This window comes from Rousettus aegyptiacus, unplaced genomic scaffold, assembly GCF_014176215.1.
Source record: "Rousettus aegyptiacus isolate mRouAeg1 unplaced genomic scaffold, mRouAeg1.p scaffold_m13_p_8, whole genome shotgun sequence".
In the NCBI taxonomy this organism is placed as follows: Eukaryota; Metazoa; Chordata; class Mammalia; order Chiroptera; family Pteropodidae; genus Rousettus; species Rousettus aegyptiacus.
Window position 1 is genome coordinate 45,508,424 of NW_023416311.1, and position 24,696 is coordinate 45,533,119.

General features: G+C 32.3%; 1 protein-coding gene across 7 annotated transcripts in view; it reads right to left on the reverse strand.

Annotated features, from left to right (window-relative positions):
- Positions 1 to 24,696, reverse strand: part of FER (FER tyrosine kinase) — a 367,914-nt gene that overhangs the window by 199,001 nt on the left and 144,217 nt on the right. For 5 of the 7 annotated variants that reach the window (XM_016137231.2, XM_016137229.2, XM_016137230.2 and 2 more), the window contains 3 exons: positions 13,674 to 13,706; positions 11,369 to 11,461; positions 2,437 to 2,640 (listed from right to left, as the gene is read on the reverse strand). In XM_016137231.2, coding sequence (XP_015992717.2) covers positions 2,437 to 2,640; positions 11,369 to 11,461; positions 13,674 to 13,706 — 330 coding nt within the window. Of the gene's footprint in view, positions 1 to 2,436; positions 2,641 to 11,368; positions 11,462 to 13,673; positions 13,707 to 24,696 lie in introns of those variants that run through there. The other 2 variants (XM_016137233.2, XR_001595948.2) reach the window with 2 other exon arrangements.

Genomic DNA, 24,696 nt, shown 5'->3' on the forward strand with positions numbered 1-24,696 from the left:
AAACATTTCATTAAATTAATTTTTCCAATTACTTTGATATCTCCTTCAAAGTAACATTTGTATTTTTTCTCAAGTAGAGTCAAAACAATGGTAATAATACCTAATATTTGCATAGCACTCCACATCTTTCAAACTATATATTCACTAATTTGATTCTCACAATCACTGTTTAAGTTATTAATCCCATTATTTCCCAAAGCATAGAACTTGTAAAGCGAAAGGCTGGGACTGGAACCCACGTCTTCTGACACTGTTTAATGCTTTTATTCACTAACCCACTATTTGATATTTTTCCATTCTCTAAAATCTTGTATTTCTTTACACTTTCCTCTCTCAGGACACCTATTCCCTCATTTACCTACAGCTTTTTAACCTACTACTGGACAATAAACTCCTTGATTGGAATACAATAGGCAATCATTAAATATTTGGTAATGAATTCCCCAATTTATTGACCCCTTCCAGGCAACAGGTATATGAGGAACGAAATGGAATAATTTTATCTCATAGAAGATTTACTTATATAAAATAAAAAAATAATTAGAAACTCCCTCAAAGGTCTATATGACTTTAAACTTCTATTTTCAACTGATTGAAAAGCTTGCCATGATTTAATGAGTGTGAGCTAAATAATATTATGCAGTAGAAAACCTGAGGCATTTACAAAAATATAAGCACTTTCATCTTTAATAGAGTTTTATAAAATTTCAATGACAGAAGACAGCCAAATAAAATCTTCAAATGTGAACTTGTAATAATGTCTTATTTTTAGAATATATGATAGTGTTCACTTTAGTCCCTTAAAACCAAATGGCAGTATTAAAGACAAGTGATAATTGCATCGTTTCCTTTTTGTTTCTAAGAATACTAATTTAAGTTCCTGTAGTTACATTTTAAACTAGAATAAGGGAAATATTTCAGTCTTATTTAATGTATGACATAGTTCAAAAATAGTACCTTTTAGTGCTTAGAAAATAGAAACAATTATATGAATTATAGTTAGCTTATACTTTACCTATGATCTTTCCTTCTACAATTCTCATACCATTTTATAAATATTGCCAACATGGTCCAGGTTGTAATAGGGAAAACTGTCTACATCCATAACAAAAGTACATACAAAGTATAAGAGTTAGAAAGGAAATAAGGAATGATATTACAATTAGAAACAGTTAAGTTAGATGTATGAGAGTAGGCAAATATGATTATCATATTGAGGTCTGAATGCTATGTAAAATTAATAAGTAATGTAAAAATTAAAATACATACTTAAATGGACTTATTTCTTTTAACTCATCTGAATGGCAATTATTGTCATTTCAATATACTTATTAGATGTAAATATACCAAATGCCACTGAACTGTATAATTTTAAATGATTACCTTTATGGTATGTGAATTTCACTTCAGAATTAGATAGATATAGATAGATAGATAGATAGATAGATAGATAGATAGATAGATAGATAGATGCATGATAGGTAGGTAGGTAAACAGACATGGACAGATAGACAAGCAGAGATAGAGAATCTCACTGAGGTTCATCTAATAATGATAATGGTTCAACCTTTTTGTAAAGTAATTAGTATCACTCTAGGGCCTGGACAAAAACTGAAATCCTGTAGACTGCCAGCATGAAAACACATGTCATTTGAAATGACAGAGTGAAAAATGACAAATAGAGGCACTAATTTCTTCATATGCCAAAAACATTAAAATCTTCTCAGTGGGTGAAGTTAAACAATATTTTGAGATCACTCTTCATCTGTTTAAAGCTTAATAAAGAATGTAACAAACATAAAAAGTAGTTAGCAAGACATGTAAATTTCAATAAAATTAGTATTAGAACAAGCACTATAAATAGGTCATTTTTGAAATTTTCATCAATTTTTTATTATTAATGCCAAGAAGCAACAGCTTATACATAAAGAGAAAAAACCTTAATCGAATCATAAAACCAATTCAACTATCACTGTCTCATTCATTAAGAAATGTCATTGTCACTATTTAATAAAATATTTCTTAAAAATCTCTCATGATATCATTTTTGAAAGCAATTTCAAGGGCCAGTTTCAAAAACATAAAATTCATAATTAAATTTCTCCAGAAAAAAGTATGATAATTATATTTCTTTTAATTTCTTATTTAAAATATATTTGATGTTCAAATTTAACTCAAAATATTTTCAAGATACATTTAAATTTAAGTTTGTATCAACTATTTTTAAATTACAATATTTTAAAGTACATATTTCCTTGCTAAGATTAACATTTTTGTGCATTTTGAAGCACTGTATTTAAGAAATTCAGTAAATACAAATTAAGTGCTAAACTTTAAGTGTTTACAGGCATTTATCAAAAACTATTCATCATTTTATTACCATTATACACAATGAACTACATTAGAATATACATATAAACTAAATTGGAAACGTACATCAACAAATTGTATGATAAAGTGTCTCCTTTGTCCATCAGAATATACAGAAAGGACATATTCACCAGGTTTCCCATGACTCTCTCGCACCAAGAAGTCTCCTTGTTGTTTTAACAGGTCTTGCGCTTCTATTCTGGGAATCGCACCATGGTACCAGTCCTGTTCTGCCAGGGGCTTCTCACTTACGGGGACCGTATCAGAGAACTTGAGCAAATATTAGAAGGAAGAAAAACTAAATTAGAGAAAATAGCAATTTTTTTATGGAAAAATTTATAGCAATTACAAATACTTCTTACATATGTTCCTCCCCTTAACTTTTCAATTAAAAGTTATGAAGACTATGACATTTTCATAATTTTTAAAGAAATATCTCTTGGAGCACTTACTGATGCTAAAGTTTAGCACAAAGACATAGCCTTCAATATTTTAAGTATAACTGTTTTTTCTACCTATTATACATAGTTATACACAATATTAGTATTTAGAGTTGATATTTATAGTCTTATTCACCCACATCATAAAATAAATCCATATATTTAAAAATTTATCCACCATAGAATTATTATAAAAAGGAGAAATTTATCACAAAACCACTTCATTTTTATTTAAATTAAAGGTTATTTCTTTTTATGGCATTAATTCCTGATTACATGGGCTGTTCACTGTCTATATCGTATGTTCCAGGAACACTACTTTCATCTGATGTCACCTCACTGCTGTGCCTTCCCATTCTTATCCTCATTCCTCTGACTTCCTTAACCGTTACCCCTGCCACACAGATGGATGGTCCTAATCCTGTATGTACAGTGATGACAGATGAAGCCTTAGAAGAAATAGCATCATGGAAAACCACCAATGTGCAATTACGACGTGTCAAGAAAAAGGGGTGAATATAAACCAGGAGCATGGCAAGAAAAGCTAATTAAATTATCTATTATTTTAGGAAGCCAAATGCTAATACCAAATAGCAGAGATGACTAAGGGCTAATAATATTTCCTTGAAATGTTTCTAATTGACAATAGATGAAGTCACACATTATGTGGTTACAAGTAAAAAGTTTTTCTTTGTTTTTATTCATTCTCGGAAATTAAATTGCCCCAGATGGTAAGAGGACTTTACAGCTAAAGTACAAAAATGTGCTCTAACTCTTTAGGTATTCAACATACAATGTGCACAATGCCTTATTTAATTTATAAACTGAGAAAATTAGAATTAATAATAAATGAAAGGCAAACATCCACATATGATATTTTTCAAATTAATATTATAAACTGCATATAGGGACAAAGCATGGCATCTTTGTGGTAAAGAAAATGAGTTTGAAGATAGCCTTCACTGTCTTGTACCACTGAAGAGGTCCAAAACGTATTAGTCAAAGTTCTATTTTATATTATCCCAAACTCACCGTATTGATTTAAAATAAGAACCTGGAAAAATTCCAAATAGATTTCAAAAAAAAATCCACATTTTTGTTTCTACTTCTACCATTTATGACATTAGTTATTCTTTATATATATGGTGTGACTGTACATGAAATTTTTAATGAGCTAAGTAAGCCTTTTTAATACTAATTATGATAAACACAACATATCCTTCCAACTTTAAATCACCTTCCCAAAAATGGGTTTACAGAACAAATTATATAAAGAACAAGCCATACTATAAGTGGTTAAAAAAAAAATTGCTTTTAAAAACAAATGCATCCTCGACACAAAATTAACTTTTTATGTATACTATACTAATAACAGTTTTATTAGTACAACTAATATTTGACTAAATATTTCTTTTCCAAAACTTTATCACAGTTCATCTCATTATAGTAAATACTAAAATTTCTACTACAGTAGAAATATAACCAATGGCAAAAGTGTTTTATCGATTTTTTTCTCTGAAAAAAAATCAATAAAATAAGAAATTCAATGTCACCTCTTTGCAAAGAATTTGTTTTCACCACTACCCTTACAAAGGTCTACATAACAGAAAAGTAGCACAAACAAGAATAATAATGTCATGTGCTTGATTTCGTATCCTATTCAAACTATCCTCATAAATTTTGATGTATTTAGAATTGGGAGAATGCAGAGCCTAGAGAATTCATTAAGGCAGAAGGGCATTTGAAGTACAAAAGTTCAGCTAATACCCTGAGAAATTCATTGAAGAATTTGAAGATGAGAAATATGTTTGGGGGGAAAAACCATCCTCAAAGAACATATAAAAGTTTGTTTGTTTTTTTAAAAAAATGAGTAGAAAGGAATTTATATTGCTATTTCAAAGGGATTACATACATTCCAGTTCTCTGGGTTTATTAGTTTCTTTGGGGTAGAAAAGGAAGCTTAGAGATCTGCTGCTTCTCAGCCCCTAGACAATACTGTTATAAAATGTAGGCTGAATCTACTATGAGTGTATGTCTGTATACATGTGTGTGCACACACATACATATGGACAGGTCTGGATCTATCAGGTCTTTCAGGGACTTCCCTGGAAGCACTGAAAGGAACAATTTTATTAATATGATGTCAATAAATTCAAATACGATTTTGCAAGCATGGTGGTAACAAAATGTAGACTGTATCAACAACAAAATCCAACATCCCAAGAGCTGCCATAATGACATCAAAAATGAAATGAAGCTTTTTTACCCCAAATATCATCTCTCTAAACCTTCTTCTTTAAAGTCATAGTTAATCCAATACAGTCACGTTATACTTCATAAGACAAGCTTTCCTGATTGACTTGGCTGTTTAGTTGCTTATTCTCCCTGGGCCTGTTCTTAAAGAATATTTCAACAAATACATTCTGAGATTAGTGAAATAAAAATAATGGTTTAAGTGAAGAAACAATGAGAAGTCAGTACTAGAAAATGAAAATAATTTTTTTCTTGGGGAAAAATAATGGGTCATTTTTTTCCTACCCTAGGTTCAGGCTATATAATAAAGATTTTAATGCCTTTATCGCAAATATTTGAGTACAAGATGAGTTTTATTTTGAGAGGCAAAGAAAAAGTATTTTAAAAAAATCAAAAGCCTGGATTCTATTAAAATTAAGTACCCTATTGAGAAACCATTTTTTTTTTAAATGAAAATAAAACAGTATGGAAAACATACAAGTAAACCTCTCAATGATCCTGAACAAGCAAATAAAACTTTAACACAAACCAAACATTTTTTGAATGTTTAATAAACACAAAAATGGTATTTAATTCTTTTCTATTCTTATATAAATTTAGTTATTAATTTAATAATCTAAGTAATAAATTATTTCAAATCTAGTCTAATAATATACTGGGGTGACTATAAGTAACTCACAGGATTTTAAACATTTCTCAAATTGTTTGAGAAATGTTAAACATTTCTCAAAAATTGATCTTTTTTCATGCACTATTTTTAACCAAAACATTCTTTACCTAATGTTTACCTTCCATAATGAAATTCACAATAAAACTCTTATTCGTAAATTTCTTAAATAACAATGTTTTGTACTTTTTGAGAACTTGAGTTTGCTTAATCTTTATACTTACTTAGTCCTTATATTTAGCTAATAATATAACTTGTCTAGCATACTAACTAGGCAGAATTACATGCTGAACAGAGGTTCTTATTCTCATATAATTCTTTCTGAAACTTTATTTAAAAAATTAGACAACTGAACTCAAATATTACCTTACTTCCACAACTTCCCATTTCCTTGACTGACTTTTTGTGTACATTCTTGGATCTCGCATAAGAGATAGTATCTCTAGCAAAATACATTTTCTTAAAGGTCCTTCATTTTTGGTCTAACACTTCTGCTTCCTCCAATAACTTCTGATCTCCTCCCTTTTTTTCCTACGTCTTTAGTTTCTTTACTCATCTTCTCTTTATTAGTAATTATTTTCTTTTCTCTTTATTATTTTTTACCTATTTATCTTGTCCAATTGTGCTCGTGACTCTCATTCATGCTCTTTCATCTGATCATTTCACTGCACATTTTTCTCCAGTTTATTGTTTAATTATCAAAAATTATTTCCTTAAGCTCATACAATATTATATATAAAACAAGGTACAATATTGATAACATATTTTAATTAATTAACTGTATTCAGTGCTACTTTCATATATGCATTTCAACTAAACTATTACCAGATCATTCTAATATATCACAATACAATTCTATTTCAGTAAACTTAAACATTTACCATCAAGTTGGAATTTCCTATATAGAATACAGTTATCACATAACATGATCTGGGTCATTTGTTTTAATCATTTGAGCAGACATGTAAAAAAATAGATTTGTTCCCTACAGAGTGAAACTATAGAAAATAAATCCTGATAAGCCCTTCTTGAAAATTATGTGTGTTAATGCTAGTGATTCAGAACTTGCAATTCTGAGCATAGTATTTAGTTTTCCTAAATGTAACTGACTGCACAGGAGAATTCTGTGTATGTATTATAGTAATATGATACAAAAATATTAATTTTTATTTTCCTTTGTTTCTTGTTTTTCTACATCTTAGTGTATAGGAAAAAATAAGAAGGAGGGTAAATAAACTCCTTAAGAATAAAGACAACTAAGGAATTATAAGGTTGATCTGCTATACTTGAAGGACAACACAAAAAAACACAAGCAGTTTATCATGTTTGCATGACAAGAACTATATGTCAATGGCAGAAGCCAAGAATTACAATACTAACATTTTAGTGGATATACAACTTAAATATAGCAGATTTATAATTTTTTAAAAAGCAGCAAGCAAGCAAATCTTATTAACTATATTATTCTATATAATAGAAAGATCTTTATTTCTCAATATTTTTATTTTCTAAATTCTAATAAAAAATAATCTAAAATTGAAATTATATGACAATAGTCTAGAAAATATGAATTTTAAGGAGATAAGACATCAAAGAAAAATAAGTTGGACTTTATCAAAATTAAAAACTTTCAAGAAAGTGAAAAGACAATCCACAAAATGAAAATTTTTTTTCAAATTATGTATCTGATAAGAGGCTTGTGTCCAAAATATAGAAAAAAATTCTTATAATTCAACAATAAAAAGCATCCCAATTAAGAATATTCAAAAGATATGAAAAATCTTCTCTCCAAAGAATATATACAAGTAGCCAATAAGCATATGAAAAGATGCTCCACATCATTAGTCATCAGGAAAGAGCAAATATAAACCACAATAATATACCACTTCATATCCACCATGATGCCTATAATTTTTAAAAAAATGGAAAATAACAAGTGTTGATGAGATTGTGGAGAAAATGAAACACTCATATATTGCTGGTGAGAATGTAAAATGGTATAACCACTGTGGAAAATAGTTTTGCAGTTTCTCAGTAACTTAAACATAGAATTACCATATGACCCAGCAATTCCTGGGCATATAATCAAGAGAAACAAAAACACGTGTACACATAAAAACCTGTATACGAATATTGATTGCAGACTTATTCATAATAGCTAAAAAGTGGAAATAACCCAAATGTCCATCTGCAGATGAATGGATAAGTAGTATGTGATGAATCTATACAATGGAATATTAGTCATAAAAAAAAATGAAGTATGGTCACAACATGGATGAACCTTGAAAACATTATACTAATTGAAAGAAACTAGACGCAAAAGGTATAATTCTATCTACGTGAAATGTCCAGGATAGGCAAATCCATAGGGATCAAAAGTAGACTAGCAATTGGCAGAAAATAGTAAAAGGGCAAAATTCAGACTGTAAATAGGTATGCAGTATCTAATTGGGGAGATTGAAATCTTCTGGAAGTACTGATGATTTTTGCACAATATAGTGAGTATACTAAAAACCACTAAGTGTACACTTTAAAATTGTGAATTTTATGTTATGTGAAGTATACTGCAATAAAATAAATATGTTTAACTGAGACATTTTATAAAGTTTTTATAGAGAAAAAATATAAATCATTTATAGTCATTAAAAATTTACCTTCTATTTTACCTTTATCAAATTAGAATACTCTAAAAAGGACTTTATTATGTCAGAAAAAAAAATTAATTATTCTTAAGTAGTCTCTAAAGTGTTGCACATCTTAGATTATCATGCTTAACACCTGAAACATTCACATTCACTTTCAGACTGACTCAAGACCTTAATTATCTGTGTCGTTGAGGAGGAAAAAAACCCTCCAAATAAATAGGATACCTATTGCCTTAGAGAATTACTTGTGTACATTTATTCATAGCGTACAATAGCATCACAAACCACAGACTCCTTCAATCTTTTTGGTCCATAAAATTTCTAAATAAATCAAGAAATACCAAAGGGCACTTAACTAACTAAAGGAACCGACTGCTTTCACCACAAAGATACAAATGTGATCAACTAGCCCTTGAGGAAGTGATCATTCTCTAGAACTCTCAATAACAAAGGGAACATTTTCTTAGAAGAAATGGGTATTTCATAGCTTCTAGGATGTTGATAATTTATTTTAAAAATATCACACTGTATACTTGAAAGAAGTATATGTTTTGTGGGGAAGGCATTTCAATTCATTTCAGGTAAAGGCCGTTTGTAAACACCAAACATTACTATATTTATCTATATCAATCACTGTCAATTTAGTAATATAAGAATAAGGTAAAAATGATTTTTAAATGGAGAAAACAACATGAAAATACCTTCAAAGATTAAAAAAGTTATGGTTTATACTGTTTATTCATTAAGATTGTGCTTATGGTTTATACTGTTAATGCATTAAGATTGTGCATATTATCCCAAACATACCAATAGAATAGCCAATCCAAATAATGCCCTCATAATGAGCTAACTGGATTTGTCTATTTCTAGATGTAAATCAGTTTGTCCTAAAAGACAAAACCTCTCTCACGGTTTATCAAAACAGGCTCTAGCCACAGCCAAAAGCTAAAGTTCTCGTCACTGTGAGCTTCAAAGTAATCTAAATAACGTGAAGTCTGAGAAGCTACTGTCACACTCCTAGACATATGTCTTGAGAGTATACGGCTCTGAAGCATGCCAGATTGTGGGAAAAACAAACAACCAACATGGGGAGTGTCAGCCCATTTCCACAATCATAGAATTCTTATTTTTTTCTGTCACTGGCTAAAATTCTAAAGCTCTAAATTCCACTCTCCTGCCTTTATATCTAAGAATAAAGCTGAAGGAAACATTATTTTTATAATTGATCTTGTCTCTCAAGTATTTAAAACATTCTATTCAATTCAAATTCAACCTTAGTATCACACAGGAAAAAAAAAAGTGGGGGTGGACACCTTTCATAAATTGGCTCACCAATAAACTGCTATTATTGCTGGCACAGATCTCTGACCTAAGTGAAATAAAAGTGAATTAATGACAACTACTCCATATATTTCATGGACTCATTTTAAAGTTAAATAATTTTATAAAGGGCTAACTAAGGTATCTGAACATTTATTTTCAAGAACTATTTTTGTTTTTCATTTAAAATTTTTTTCAAATATTTCATTTCAATACTTTTTCTTCATATAAAAGTTATAAAAAATTGTCCTCATAGCATCTCTAGAATTGTCATAAATTCTTTTTTTTCTTTTTTTTTCTTTTTAACACCTACAGCACCCAGTCTTGCCCAGTGTTCTCCCATCCAAGTACTAACCAGGCCTGATCCTGCTTGGCTTCCAAGATCAAATGGGATTGGGCGTGTTCAGGGTGGCATAAATTAAGTCTCCTACGCTTTATTTGGAATGTCAAATCATAGTAAACCACTGAACTACCATTTATCTGTAAAACTGTAAATCATTAACTTAAGAAAACAAGAGTAGGAGATGGGCCTTAAAGGAAACTCATGCTATCATGTAGCTTTTGCCTAAAATTATTTTTATCTTCATTTGCTATTTAATGCTACATGAGATGGTTGGCATTAGTTCACAGCTCCTTCCCGATTCCCACAGAACGTTTCTGTATATGGGAAGTGACAATGGCAACTTCAAAGGCTAATATATAAGAATAAAATTTTTTACATAAAAATATAATTTTTTTCTTTTTTGTTAATTAAAATACCTGATGCTTGCCTCAACTGTATATAAAAGATCGCTGCTTGGGTGAACATGTTTTATATACTAAAAAGGAATTACAGCAAATAAATCCAGCATGTGAATGGACATTTAACTAATCTATATTTAGGAAATACTTTCTTTTTCTAAATAAGACTAGATCACATTACCTTAAAGAGCAAAATTTTTAAAGAGTAATATTAAATAATATTAAGATCTTATTATGTAGAAACTTATAAAGATGGGGGAAGCATGTAATTATTTGTACTGAATATTATTGTGTCGACTCTATCATTCAATAATATATCACTGTAAAGCTCTTGTCAATGAGGCATGGTAAGAATATAAAGGTTGGTAATTAAGTTTTAAAGGCAATAAAGTAAAAAAAAAAACTTTATGTTTTTACTGCACAAAGGGGATAAAAATATTTTTTTATCTTGCTTGGCTATAGCCACTGTTACTAGGGATAACTGATACTCTATGTACCACTGTGATAAGCCAAACCCAAATTTCAAACAAAACTTTATCATTTAATGTTCTAAAATATATGCATACATATAAACAGATATATGTAAAAAATACATGTAATAACCTCTATTATAAACATATGTTTCACTGGAAAAGATATTTGTTATACTGTTCTTCTAATATAGTCACAAAGTACATACAATGTTGCCTGTAATTATTTATTTGTAGTGCAAGGAATTCTATAAATTCAAGCTTATTTCTTTCCTCTCTATAATAATGGTACATGTGGTTTTACTACAACATATATGCACAGATTCACATACACACAAAAAGTTTAATAAATACTTAATTTTCCATCTGCAAGAATAAATTTACATATGATATGCAATGGTTTATCAGAAAGAAGCTAGACAATGACTATTTTCAGTAGCACATAGAATTCATCCTACTTACTGCTGAAGAGCCCAATACAGTTTTTGGAGACCTTATTATTCCAGCAATTGAATGACGAATAGACTCAAACTTGGATAGCCTCTCCTTTCTTTCCTGAAAAGATTAAGACGTCTTCAGTAACAGTAAATTACATAGTATACATACACAGTTATACTAGGTATTTAGGTATATATCCACAGCTCATGTATGTCCATCATATCTTCAAACTAAATAAAATGTAAACTTCCTGATATTAAAGATGACAAATAACCAAATGCATACACATTATATAGCATTTTACTTTCTTGTTCCCTCAAAAAATATATTGATTTGGGGAAAAATGAAAAAGAAACAGAAATTCGTGAGATGAGCAAAAACAATAAATATAAAGGAAATTCACAGAAAACCACGTATTAACATGTGGGGAAAAATGACACAAGCTAGAAAGAACTGGTCTAACAAAAAAGATTTCAGATACCACTGTAGTTGTGAGCGGTTTTCAATTAAAAAAAAAGAAAAATTGTAGGGAAAACAGGAGGAGAATTACATGGCACACATTTTTAAACAGTAAATTCCACTTCAGTAGCTGGGAAGTTTCCCAAAGAGTCACAGGATGATGATGATAATGATGACAACAGAGGAGAGTGTAAAATAAGGAGGTAGTGGCAGAACTACCACCAAGGAAAGTCAATCCAGATTTGCTACAATTTGTATATTTCTGAGTGTCGTACACCATAATTGAAAGAAACTTCTTCCTAAGATTTCAAATCTTTTGATTCATTTTACAAAAGCAACAGAATGGGGCAGATAAGAGGATAGGAAAAAAGGAGAACGATAGCAAAGCATATGTGAGGGTTTGTAATGGAAGCGCTGGCTAATTTTCCAATAATGACGTTTCAACCGTAAATCAGCAGCAGATAAAGAACAAGATGCGCACAGCCAAGCACCGTATGCCCACACATTTTCCATCAGCAGTGATGCTCTATTTTACCTGTTAGTAGAAAATAACGAAAGCAGGCCAAAGATAACATTTTTTGCTTCTTTTGTCTCCAATACCTTCTCCGTACATAGTAAAGGAAAAAATTTTTGACTTAATGCTGCCTGACGGACTCAAATCCAAATCTGAAATTCAACTTCTGTCTCTCCACTTGCCTACTCCCACTTTATTTACTTTGCATTCTAAAAACTGCAGTACGAATAGTAATTATTCTACAAACATAAGCATATTAATAATTTAAAATAATCTTATGATAACCTAACAGAACCAAGAATCTCAACATCTTTTTCATCATCACTTACATTACTAACCTGCTTATGATCCTCTGTAAGTCACTATCTATACTTCAATGTGATCATCTATAAAATGGAGAAAATAATACAAATCTTCCTTAGAAGGTACTTATGAGTAAATTACTATGTGATTAAAAATAAACATGTTAAAGCCTGTAACTATTTAGTAAAATTCACTTTTAAAGAACATATCTTTACTGTAGTATAAATGGTCATCATCTTAGGAATGTGAGCCCACTCTCTCGCCTTAATCTTTGATGCAGCTTTGGTTTAACTTTTCAGTAAAAAAAACTTATAACTTAGCCACAAGAAATGCTGAAGGCAAGACAGGCTTGTAGGACTGAAGGGGAGAGTGACCTTTCTTTAAAGCAAGTTTGTCTTCAACTTGGGTGTTTGGGAGTTTGTGTTTGTTTGTTTGTTTGTTTGTAATCTTTTCTGGCACTTGAGAAGTTTTCTGAAATAAAAATGTTTGGAAAGGTGAAGAAAATGATAAAAGGTATAGCCGGGATGTGGAGAATGAAGGCATGCACAATAGTTGTTTTGTAATTAGAATTATGAAGAAATATATGAGAGTGTAAAGCACACCCAATGAAAAGTACTGTAGTAGCTAGCTATAGTTTTTCTACTCCCCAACCCAATTTACACTTTATTTCTTTGGGAAATTTCTCCCCCTGACTCTGTGTGGTTGTAGAGGTGGCAGTGGCATTGGTAGTAGCAGCTCTACTCCGTTGATCTTGCTGCTGCTAACTGACAGGAAGATGGAGTGAAATGCTGACCTCACCTCCTTGGCAATGAAAGCTTCACAAGAAAGCAGCAGGCAGCTCTCTTGTAAATTTAGGTTTCTTCACTGAGTCAATGTTCTTAAAATGCTAGCTAGAGTACGGTCCCAATGCATTAATATTGTGAGCACAGAACTGAAAACTACAGGGGAGGTTATACAGAAAAGCAGAAAATTCAGGAGGGAGTTTTAAGTATTAGAAAGCATTTTATTTTTACATGACTTAATAACATTCACTGACATGGTAAAATAACTTACTTCAAGCAACATTTTGGGCTTGGGCATCAAACCCTAAAAAAAAAGAAAGAGAACTGTTTCCGCCCAAGATCTTTTGAAATTATCAAAAGAAAAAACATTTTCTTAAGAACTTAATAATAGATAAGTAATGGATAGGTCCAGGTGTGAGGTAAAGAAGACTTCAAAAATCAATTCCTTTATAATAAGTTAGAAAGCATAATATATTGTGTGTTCAAAGGGATACAATTAGTGAAAGTACTCTTAAACCAAAAAGTACTCTTTAAAAAGGCTGATCTAAAAAGCGTATATCAGAAACAATAGGTTGACTTTAAGTTTTATACAGGAATAATCAAATGCAAATAGAGTTTATAAAACATTTTAACCAATGTCAGCTCACTTGGTGTTCATATTTCTACAAATAAAATATGGAACTCATTTGCCAAAGCTCCAGTCTATGAAGCATTACAAATCAGCTTTAAATTCTGGTCTACCTAATAACACATTAGACTATGGTGAATTCACTGACAGGTTGATTTTTGTATCAGTGAATTAAATTGCTACTTTAAAAAATTGAAGTTAAAATTAAAAGCCTCCCTTTAGTTATCATGGATACATGCCTAATTTTGCCTGTAGGTCTGCCAGGGCTGGTAATGATAGACTCATTTTACCCTCCCCACGTATTGACAAGGTAATGAGATCCCTCTATCTAGATAAAGGAGAGAGGGATTAGTTATGACAAAAGGAAAGCCCCTCACAATGAACGTAGTTGAGGGCTAGTAAAAGGGGGAAAGGAGAGGCAATGTTATGAAATAATATCTTATGTTTTGTAATAATAATCTGATGCAATGCTGACAAAAAATGCTGTCAGAACAGCTGTAAATCTATCTTAGAAGGAAAGTTCTAGATGCATTATTAGTTTCATATCTCATTTAAGTAGTTTTTCATTATTTTAAAATTAAATAAAGCAAGGTTTCTCAAAATCTTATCTATCCATAAAACAAAGAGATTTATTTAATAATGATTAAAAGTTTACTTATTATCTATTTAAAAAACTATTTAAGAGATAATACTTATATTACTTGCAGTTAATGTAAAACCATGCTTCTCAGGTTTTGAAAGTACTCTTCATTAAAACTCTCAAATAGTAGTAAAACAGGGTCCCAGGTTATTTCCATCCCCTACCCACTAAAGCACAAGCAAAGATTTTTAATAACGTATAGTCAAACATAGGTTGTAAAATGTCATAAAAGGCAAGAATAGAGGCTTTGTTGATTGAAGTGACTTAGAAAAATTAACAGCTATTTCAAATGACAGCCTATCTAGCTGCCATGGTAAGTTACAAATTAATGACTTTAACCAAAAGCATGTAACAGTTCTTAATGCAAATCTCGTAAAGCAGGTAGAAAGAATAAGGTTCTTAATGTCTGACACAATAGGGGATGAAATTGGGCAAGTTATGATACCCTGGCTCTTGGGTTCCATATAATAAAGAGCAGGACACTGGACTAGAGAAAACTGTCATCTCCAAATTTCTGTAATCATTGCTCAAAACTCCCCAGTCAATGGCATCGAGAGTTCCATAGTAACGGGCTGGCCACCAGTTACTTTCCTTAGGGCATTTAGATACATTCCACCTGAGGTACCCTTAAAAACTTGACTCCCAATGAGAAGCTGAACTACACTGAAAGGGACCACTGGAACACTTTTTAGTTAATAATAGGTCATTACAATAATACCCAAATATTATTTCTAACAAATTTCTGTAAATAAACCCAATCTAAAAACATTCTTGGAAGGAAGAATGAAAGTGATTATTTGGCTCTGTAGAACAATCAGATACTTCTTCAAATCAGGAGGCAATAAGAATCAAGAAAAAGATAATATTCATGCTCAAATTCCAGGCCAAGTGCCAAATATCTTTGGGACTACTTTTGCAAAGCATCTATGAAATCCTAAGGGATTTTGTGAGAAATAACTACAGGGAAATTATAACTCCACAGAAGACTGTCTCCTGAAAAAAATTCTATTCTGTTGATGACTCCATAACGTAAATGAAATACTGCAAATATTTATATATCCTTTATAAAAGAATGCACTTATAAATAAACAAATAATTTAGTCTTTTGAGATGCTGATTAGCTGGGGAGAATAATACACAGTTTCTAGTCCCATCAGGATATAGTATTTAAATTTAAGTTTCTAAATGATTTATTTTAGCAACTGGGTTCTGACTGAAGACAAATCATTTTATAAGTAGTCACTGCCTAATAAACTAGTTCGTCATGCTCTCTCTTTGATGCTTGCATATTAAGAATATTTATTAAAAGAAAGGCATCCCTCTTGCTAAATCAAGCATTTTCATATTCTAAAATAATGAAACTGAAAACCAAATGTGCAAAAGAAATATTTAATGATTATTAAAATTGCTATAAAATAACGCTAAGGAAATTTACAATAAAGTTTGAAAAATACTAGGTTGTAAAATGTCATATCGTTCTCTATGCTTTCTTGAATCTATATCTCTTAAATAAGATGTCTCTAGGGAAACAAGACCCAAGCAGGAGACTATAATCAGCCCTCTTCCTGTTCAATACCTAAATACAATTCAGGCCCCATGGTGGTTTTCTGAAATGTATGAGCAAAATGGCTGAAGATATTCTTTTTACAAATTGTCTAGTAGTGCAAGATGCACACCAACCAGGTTCCTATGAGCACCTCACTGATTCAATAATTTACGTGCTGATAGACTTTGCTCAGTAAACAATTGTGCATTTTTTAAAAAAATTACACGATTATGAGTTAAATTACCGAAACTCATCTTAACTGAGATTCTGCTTTTTAAACAACTAAGGGACATAGTGATAAGGCAGTAAATTTATCTTCTTTGCTTACACTAATGAATTATGAGACAAAGAATACATTAAAATGAACATAAAAGCATGATTTCATTAGAGTCTCTACATCTGGTAATCAAGGGACTTTACCAACTTTAGTCACACCCTCACACATTCCCAAGCAAATCACTCTAACAAATTATTTTGGTGAGGTCAAAAGAACTTTTTTTGCCATTTCCTGCATAAGCTGCATGTCTTTCCCACAGCAGCTTCCATGTTTTTCCTTTTTCTCTCTCCCACCCCCATTTTCCCTTCTTTTCTTCTCTCTCCCTTACTATAAAGAATACTCACAAATATTAGCTATTATTATTTTGGTTTTACTAATATCGACAAGGACATTTGGGCTGTTTTCATCTTTTGGCTACTGTGAATAGTGCTGCTATGAACATGGGTAGTACATGTGTACTTGTTTGACTACGTGTTTTCAACTTTTGAGAGGATATATCAAGGAGTGGAATTGCTGGGTCATGTGGTAACTCCATGTTTAACTTTTTAAAGAAAAGTCAAACTGTTTTTCCACAATAGTGGAACCATTTTACATTCCCATCAGTAATGTACACGGCTTCCAATTTTTCCACATCTTCACCAACAATTATTTTTCCTTTTTCTAATTATAGCCATCCTAGTAGTTATGAAGTGTTGCTTGCCTTCATTTCTCTTAAGGATATAGAATTTAAAATTGACGAGCTTCCCTGCCCTCTTTCAGCACTTTGTCTTTTGGTTTGCATTGTTTCTGGTGTGAAGTTAGCTATAATTAATATAATACATATACATAATTTCTCTTTTTTCTCTGACTGCTTTTATAATCAACTAGGATTTAAGTAGTTTTTTTTTTTTAATTATTCCGCTGGGGCTTGTTAAGTTTTATGAACTTGTAGGTTAAAAGTACTGGAAAACACTTGAACATTATTTCTTTCAATATGTTTTCCATTCCCATTCTCTCTCTTCTTCTTCTTAGGTTCTAATTATATGTATGTTCACCCATTTGATATTATTCTATGATCTCGAATATTGTTATATATTTTTTCTTTTGGTTTCATTTTTAGATACTATCAATTTGTCTTCACTTCTCACTAATCATTTCCTCTCTGCATCCAGTCTAACAAGTACATATAATGAATTCCTTAGTTCTGATATTATATTTTTCATTTCCAGAATTTCCATGTTTTATAGTCTCTGCTAAAGTTCCCCATCTATTCATACACATCATCTTCCTTTTCCATTGAATCCTTTAGCATTTTTGTAATAGCTATTTTAAAGAGATTGTCTATTAAATGTAAGACCCGAAACCATAAAACTTCTAGAAGAAAACATAGGCAGTAAACTCTCTGATGTTACTAACAGTAATTTCTTTTTCAATATATCTCTCTGGGCAAGAGAAACAAAAGAAAAAATAAACAAATGCGGCTACATCAAACTAAAAAGTTTCTGTATAGCAAAGGAAACCATAAACAAAACAGAAAGACAACTGACTCATTGGGAGAAGATATTTGCTAACGATACATCTGATAAGGGGTTAATATAAAGAACTAATACAACTCAACAACAAAAAAAGCAAAAAATCTAATTAAAAAATGGGCAGAAGGCCTGAACAGATACTTCTCCAAAGAGGAAATACAGATGGTCAATAGACATATGAAAAGATGCTCGAAGTCGTTAATCATCAGAGAAATGCAAATTAGAACTACATTGAGATATCACCTCACACCTGTCTGAATGGTTATCATCAATAAATCAAAAAACAACAAGTGTTGGTGAGGATGCAGAGAAAAGAGAACCTCATACATTGTTGGCAAATTGGTACAGCCACTATGGAAAACAGTAGGGAGATTTCTCAAAAAATTAAAAAATGAATATACCTTTTGACCTAGCAATTACACTTCTGGGTATTTATCCAAAGAAAACCAAAACAATAATTCGTAAAGATCTATGCACCCCAATATTCATGGCAGCACAATTTACAATAGCCAAGATATGGAAGCAACCTAAATGCCCATCAACAGATGATTGGATAAAGAAATTATGGTTCATATATACAATAGAATATTACTCAGCCATTAAAAAATTAAATCCTACCATTTGCAAAGACATGAATGGACCTAGAGGTTATTATGCTGAGTGAAATAAGTCAGACGGAGAGAGATAAATATCATATGATCTCACTTACGTGTGGAATCTAAAGAACAAAAAGAACAAACTAATCAAAAACAGATTCACAAATATAGTAGACAATTTGGTGATGAACAGAGGTGAGGGGAAAGCAGGGGACTGGGAGAATGGGGTGAAGGATTAAGAAGTACGAATTAGTAGTTGATAGATGGTAACAGGATGGGGAGCACAGCATAGGGAATGCAGTTAGTATTAATATGTTGGCTAGGTGGAGGGTCAGGGGAGGAAGGGAGGAATTGGGGGGATCATTTTATGAACTATATAGATGTCTAACCAATGTACTGTATCCTTGAAACTAATTAAAATAAATTAATTTTAAGAGAGATTGTCTGATAATTCCAATACCTAGGCTGTCTCATAAGTCCATTTTCTTAGCTATGGGTCACATTTCTTAATTTTAAGTGTCACATAATGTTTAGTCATGTGTCAGGTGGTTTGTATAAAAGAACGGTAGAGTCTGAATTCAATACTATTTACCTTGAGAGAAGCACCAATACTCCTTTTTTCTGTCAGGCTGCCAGAGTTGGGGCTGCAGTTCATCAGCTGCATCTGGCCTTTGCTACGGCTTTAGTTTGAATCGGTTTATTACCAGCTTCAAATATTTTGAGCTACATCAGGAGTTTTCCTTCAGCTAGGAATAGAATCTGAGCCCTGGCAAGTATCCAGCAACCTGCCTAAGCTTCAAAACTGATCAACTATGAGAAACGTCTCCAAGCTTTGTGAAATCGTTGGAGTAGGAGGAGGGGATTTCTCTTTGCTTTTCAGTCACGCCACTGCCTTACATAACTAAGAAGATACCTTTTAGCCCTATTCCCCTTTCCCTAGCTTTTGGAGGGCAAGTACCCTGTACTCTCATGAAGACCCAGAATTCCTGAAGAGGATCAGCTTGGGAGGGTGCTCTTATTTTCAGATAAAATTCACAGAGCTCAGTTCTCCCACCTGAATCCCAACCATCCTCCAATAATACTATACCGACTTTTTATTATGAAGAGGATTTCAGTTGGTATATCTTTCTCAAGTGTCCTTCTCTGACCCCCTGCTCCACTCAAAGATCCTTGAGTAAGTGAGTGTATGTCACCTCAAGTTGTGGGTAGGACTGCTCTGGATTCTAATATGTCACACAAGCCAATACACTGTCATTAGAAGTTTGTTAAAGCCTATTGAATTGATTTATCCTTATTCTCCTCGATGGAACATTCCCCTCTCCTTACAATTCCACCAAGGATGGAAGTAGTCATGGGTCTTTTTTCCCTCTATGAAAGGCTTGTAACTTTGTGGACTTTGGTTCATTTAGGTTTCGTTCTATTCTCAGCTCTCTGATGAGTATATTTTTAAACTATTATTTTGTAGCTTCACAGCATTATTTTGATTATGAAGTAAGAATGATGGTCTCTTGTGACTTTCTATACTCAAAGTGGATGCAGAATTTACATGCATTTTATTAAGATGGGTAATCTACCAGTCATCATTTTATTTACTTTAATCACAAACCAAGAAAATATAAAGACACAATTTAAGAGTCATCAGTATGACCAAAAAAAAAGGCCATTAATTTGTCAAAAGTTACAGACTTGTATTTGATTACCAATTTCTAAGGCAGTTAATTATCACAAAAGGTCTTTAGAGTTTAAAGCCTGTATTCCTCAGATTAAAGGGTTAAAGTCCAGAGGTTTCAAAAGTTTTGATTCTTGTTCTGATTTTATTTTCATTTGTCGATTGCTTTTGGAGGGTAAGGAAATGAGTTTTACTGGTTTTGTATTTGCTATAGAGGACCTCACAAGGATATTATAAAGACAACTATGTATGTATTTCATTTTTGTAAATGTTTTAAGTTTCTGACTTTAAAAAGGTTCCTAAATGGTTTTACTGTTTAGTATTCTCATACTGCACATGCATCAATAATCCTTTTATCTGTTCAGCACTCCTTTTGTTACTAAAACTAGCAATTGGGAACTTCTGGAGCATTAAGTACTAGGTCAAGATTTTATTATAATGGAATCAGAAACTATAAGACCTAAAAGAAAATCCTAAGATTTAATAAAAGAATAGAAAATAATAAATTTTAAATAAAGGAATGTGGTGCTTATAATATTGCTCTTCTATTATCAGCAAACAAACAGCTGGGAGACCTGTTTTAGAAAGAAGTCAGTCAGGTTCTAAGCATTTGTCTCATCCTCGGCCCTCACATGAGAGTTGTACTGCCTGCCTGAGGATGAAGTCAATACAATAAAAGGTAGAGCAAGAGAAACGAAGGCAGACAAATTCTTGAGGACATGATTTGAATTTCTCGTATATCCAGTTAACATGAGTAGATAAACTCTCTTTTTTGCTTTAACTATTTTCATTGATTGTTGCAGAGAACTAATACAGTAGGCTTTCCTAGACCTTCCATTAGTAATGGAAGATTTCCAATAAGCAATTACAAATGTCATGACTGCCACTAAAAAAATAATACACTTACATTTTTGTGTTTTAGACATATTTTTACTTTTAATAGAAAAATAAATATTTTAATATTAAAATACATTAACATAAATATACAAATTCTTTATAAAATAAACACTTATTATATTGTGGTAATTTTTCTTATTCCCATTAATTTAACAGTTTCAGTGCATGACAAACAAAATAACTGCTCAACATGTTTAGGAAAACCCTTGTGTACATGGTTATTACAGATGTTACACTACAAAAGGTTCAGTAGTCCCACAGATTTTAGAACTGCCCAGTTACATAAATTTAAACAGATTTCTCGACTGCAATATGTCTCAGAGCCTTAATAATGTATTAGAACATGCGCTCTTTTTTTGGAGGAAATATTATTCTGCAAAATTCACTTCAGGAAATGCTGTCACAAACCTTGCGTTCTGAAAGGATAAGGAGGGGAAACATTCTCTTCCGCTTAAATCAATCATGGATTTTTCTTAGACACTATCATCACATAAAACAGATCCAATTTAACTAATTCGAGCTCCTCTCTTTCAGGCCACAGTCTCCTATCCCATAAATTTTCTTTCAACCAGTTCCACTAGAAGCATTTCTCAACCTCACTGGAACACTAAGGTTTTGAGTCTCCTAATTTCTTTCCTCTCTTTATCTACCTGAGATTCCATGATATATCATTTCAATGATACTCTTGTCAATATTCTAAACTGCACTGCTAGCTGGTCTCTTATATCCATGTAGCAAACCCCAAACCTGGGTAGATCCAACTATCTGCTCTCTGGGCTTGTATTCGAGCAGCTCACCACTGCTGGAGGGAATCACATAATTATTAACTTAAAATGGGCCCCAAATATCTGATAATATGATTCCATTTCTCTGGCCAACTCACTTCTCACTCTCCCAGTGTCGCTGTCAACCATCTCAAATCTTTCCCACTTTTCTTAAACCTAAAACCACCTTGTTCTATCCCCTCTGGCTTCCTTAGAAAGAAACTACAAGCCAGGAGCCCCTTCATTTGCCTTTCAAACCTAAAAATCCATTCCCTCTTCCCATTCTATCCTCCCTCCCAATTTGGAGGGAGGTATCTCCTTCCCATCTAAGGATGACCACTCTACTTGTACTTTGGTCCTCATCCCCTCTTGACCTCCCAAGAACCTTATACCTTACAAGAACCTAAGAGATCTCTCTTTGATATATTGTCTACTATTCTTTCTGAACTTGTTCTTTCCTATCCCATCAGCTTTTATATATATTTAAGTTGCTCTAATAGAAAAAAAGAGAGGCAGTAAGAGAGAAGGGATGGAGAATAGTAGAGAGGAAGGAACAAAGAAAGAAATGGATGAACCTCTCCCCTCACCACACATCCTGCTCCAGCTGCACCTTGCTCTTTATAAACAAAATTCCTAAACAAGTTATCTATGCTCCCTGCCTCCATGTTTTTCTCCTCCCATTCGCTCCTCAATGTACTCCCATTCTGCTTTCATCCCATTGCTCTACCAAAGCAGATTTTTTTAAAAAACCCAAAATATCTATTTTACTAACCCAACAGACACATTTCTCACTTATCTTACTTGACCTCTTGGGAAAATCCTACCGTATTGAAGAACACTTATTCCTATACATGAAACATTTACTACCTTGATCCACTCTCCTCTAGCATCTCAGACTATAAACTGTTTCTTTGGGAGGCTCCAACTCCTCTACCAGGACATTAAATGATAATGTGCTTCCTTAAGAGACCTGGTTTCAGGTCTCTTTTCTCACTCTATTCCTTTTCCCTAGGTAATATTTTACATGTCAAAATTTCAATTACCACCTAAACAAAACCCACTCAATTTAAATCTGCAATAGGCTCTACTCTGCTTAAGTTAATAAAACATCCACAAGATACACTGGTATTTTCAGAAGTTCATTAACTATTTCATCAATAGGCAATAAGTAGAGTAGAACTGACAAAAAATGAACAGCATATTAAACTACTGGTCTAGATCAGTCAATGTGTAATTCCAAATATTAGACTTGTAATTAGGAAGATCTTTAATTAGGTGTCATCATCAAAACCACAATTTTTCACCTGAAAATTAAGAATGTATACTCACCAATTAACCATATTGAAAGTGCCACAAAATTATTAAAGGTACAATGGCCATTAATATTTTAAATGGTACTTTTTATGAAGCAGAGCTACTATATTGAAGAAAAAGTTTAAAGACTGAACACTTAAATCATCCCCTAACTTCCTTTGCTCCTACTGAATTCTCCAGGGAGTTTACAACTAGCCTTGACCATTCCTGTTCTCATAGAAATTACCTCAATCTATAACTATTATAGATGCTCATAAGAACAATTATAACACAGAAAGTAGAGATTAGAAACATGAATCTCATTTTCATCTGTCAGCTTGAAGCAAAGGCCCCATATACCTCTGACTACAGAGCTGACTGAACCCCCAAAATAAGTCCTCTTGAGAAAGGTTTCCTGTAGTAACATCATTCAGAGCAAAGCCTAGTGAAGATTCTAATAAAAGTATCTGAAAAGTTATGAACGGTGCTTAAACGTTTATTTCTGATGAGTTTTCCATGCCACAACCTTCTTTTTGGCTCTGATTATATATTTCTGACTCAAGATATAACTAGAGTAAAAAACTGATTTGTTGAATTAGAAGTGGCAGTTCTGAAAATGGAGAGGCCCTATTTTATTAAAAGAATAGCCAAGGGAACCATATATTCTTATCCATGTCTTAACTAAATTTCCCTATGTTCACATGACCTATATATTTCATAAAGCAGTGGTCTCCAACCTTTTTGGCACCAGAGACCGGTGTTCCTATGAGAATCTAATGCCTGATGAGATGAGGTGGAGCTGAGGTGGTGGTGATAGTGCTGGGGAGCGGCTGCAAATACAGATGAAGCTTTGCTGGTTTGCCCGCCGTTCACCTTCTGCTGTGTGGCTTGGTTCCTAACAGGCCACGGACTGGTACCAGTCCACATCCCAGGGGTGGGGGACCCCTGTTATTAAGTATAACTTTTAAAGGAATCATGACACTGAAATATTCCCTGCTTGGCAAGCATTAACTCTCTATATTCTAAGTGGCTGCAGTGTGTTTTTTTCAGATATTAACAAAAGGTTATAAAGACTAGAATTTTCCTGTAAATGGGAAGAAAAGCTGACACAAATATTTGTAATGTCCTGTAGTAATCAGACAGATTCATGATTTCTAAGATGTGTAAAAAAAAGATATTGTTTATAGTCACTCTAGCCTTCTAACACTAGCTGCTATGCTTGAAGGCACATAGCAACCTCAGTAGATTTTTTTCCCCATATCCAAGAGAATTATAATAATACTCCAAAGGTATATGGTAGTTCATTCTAATACATCCTTTCATGGCCTTAGATACTGCAAAAATTCTTTCAGGGCCCCAAAACCCTGTTTAGCCATATTCAACCAGAGAGTCTCACAAGCCAAACCTCACTTCTCAGAGATCATTATAAATCCCCTAAATTGATGGTAAACTCTTAATTAGTATTTAAAATGC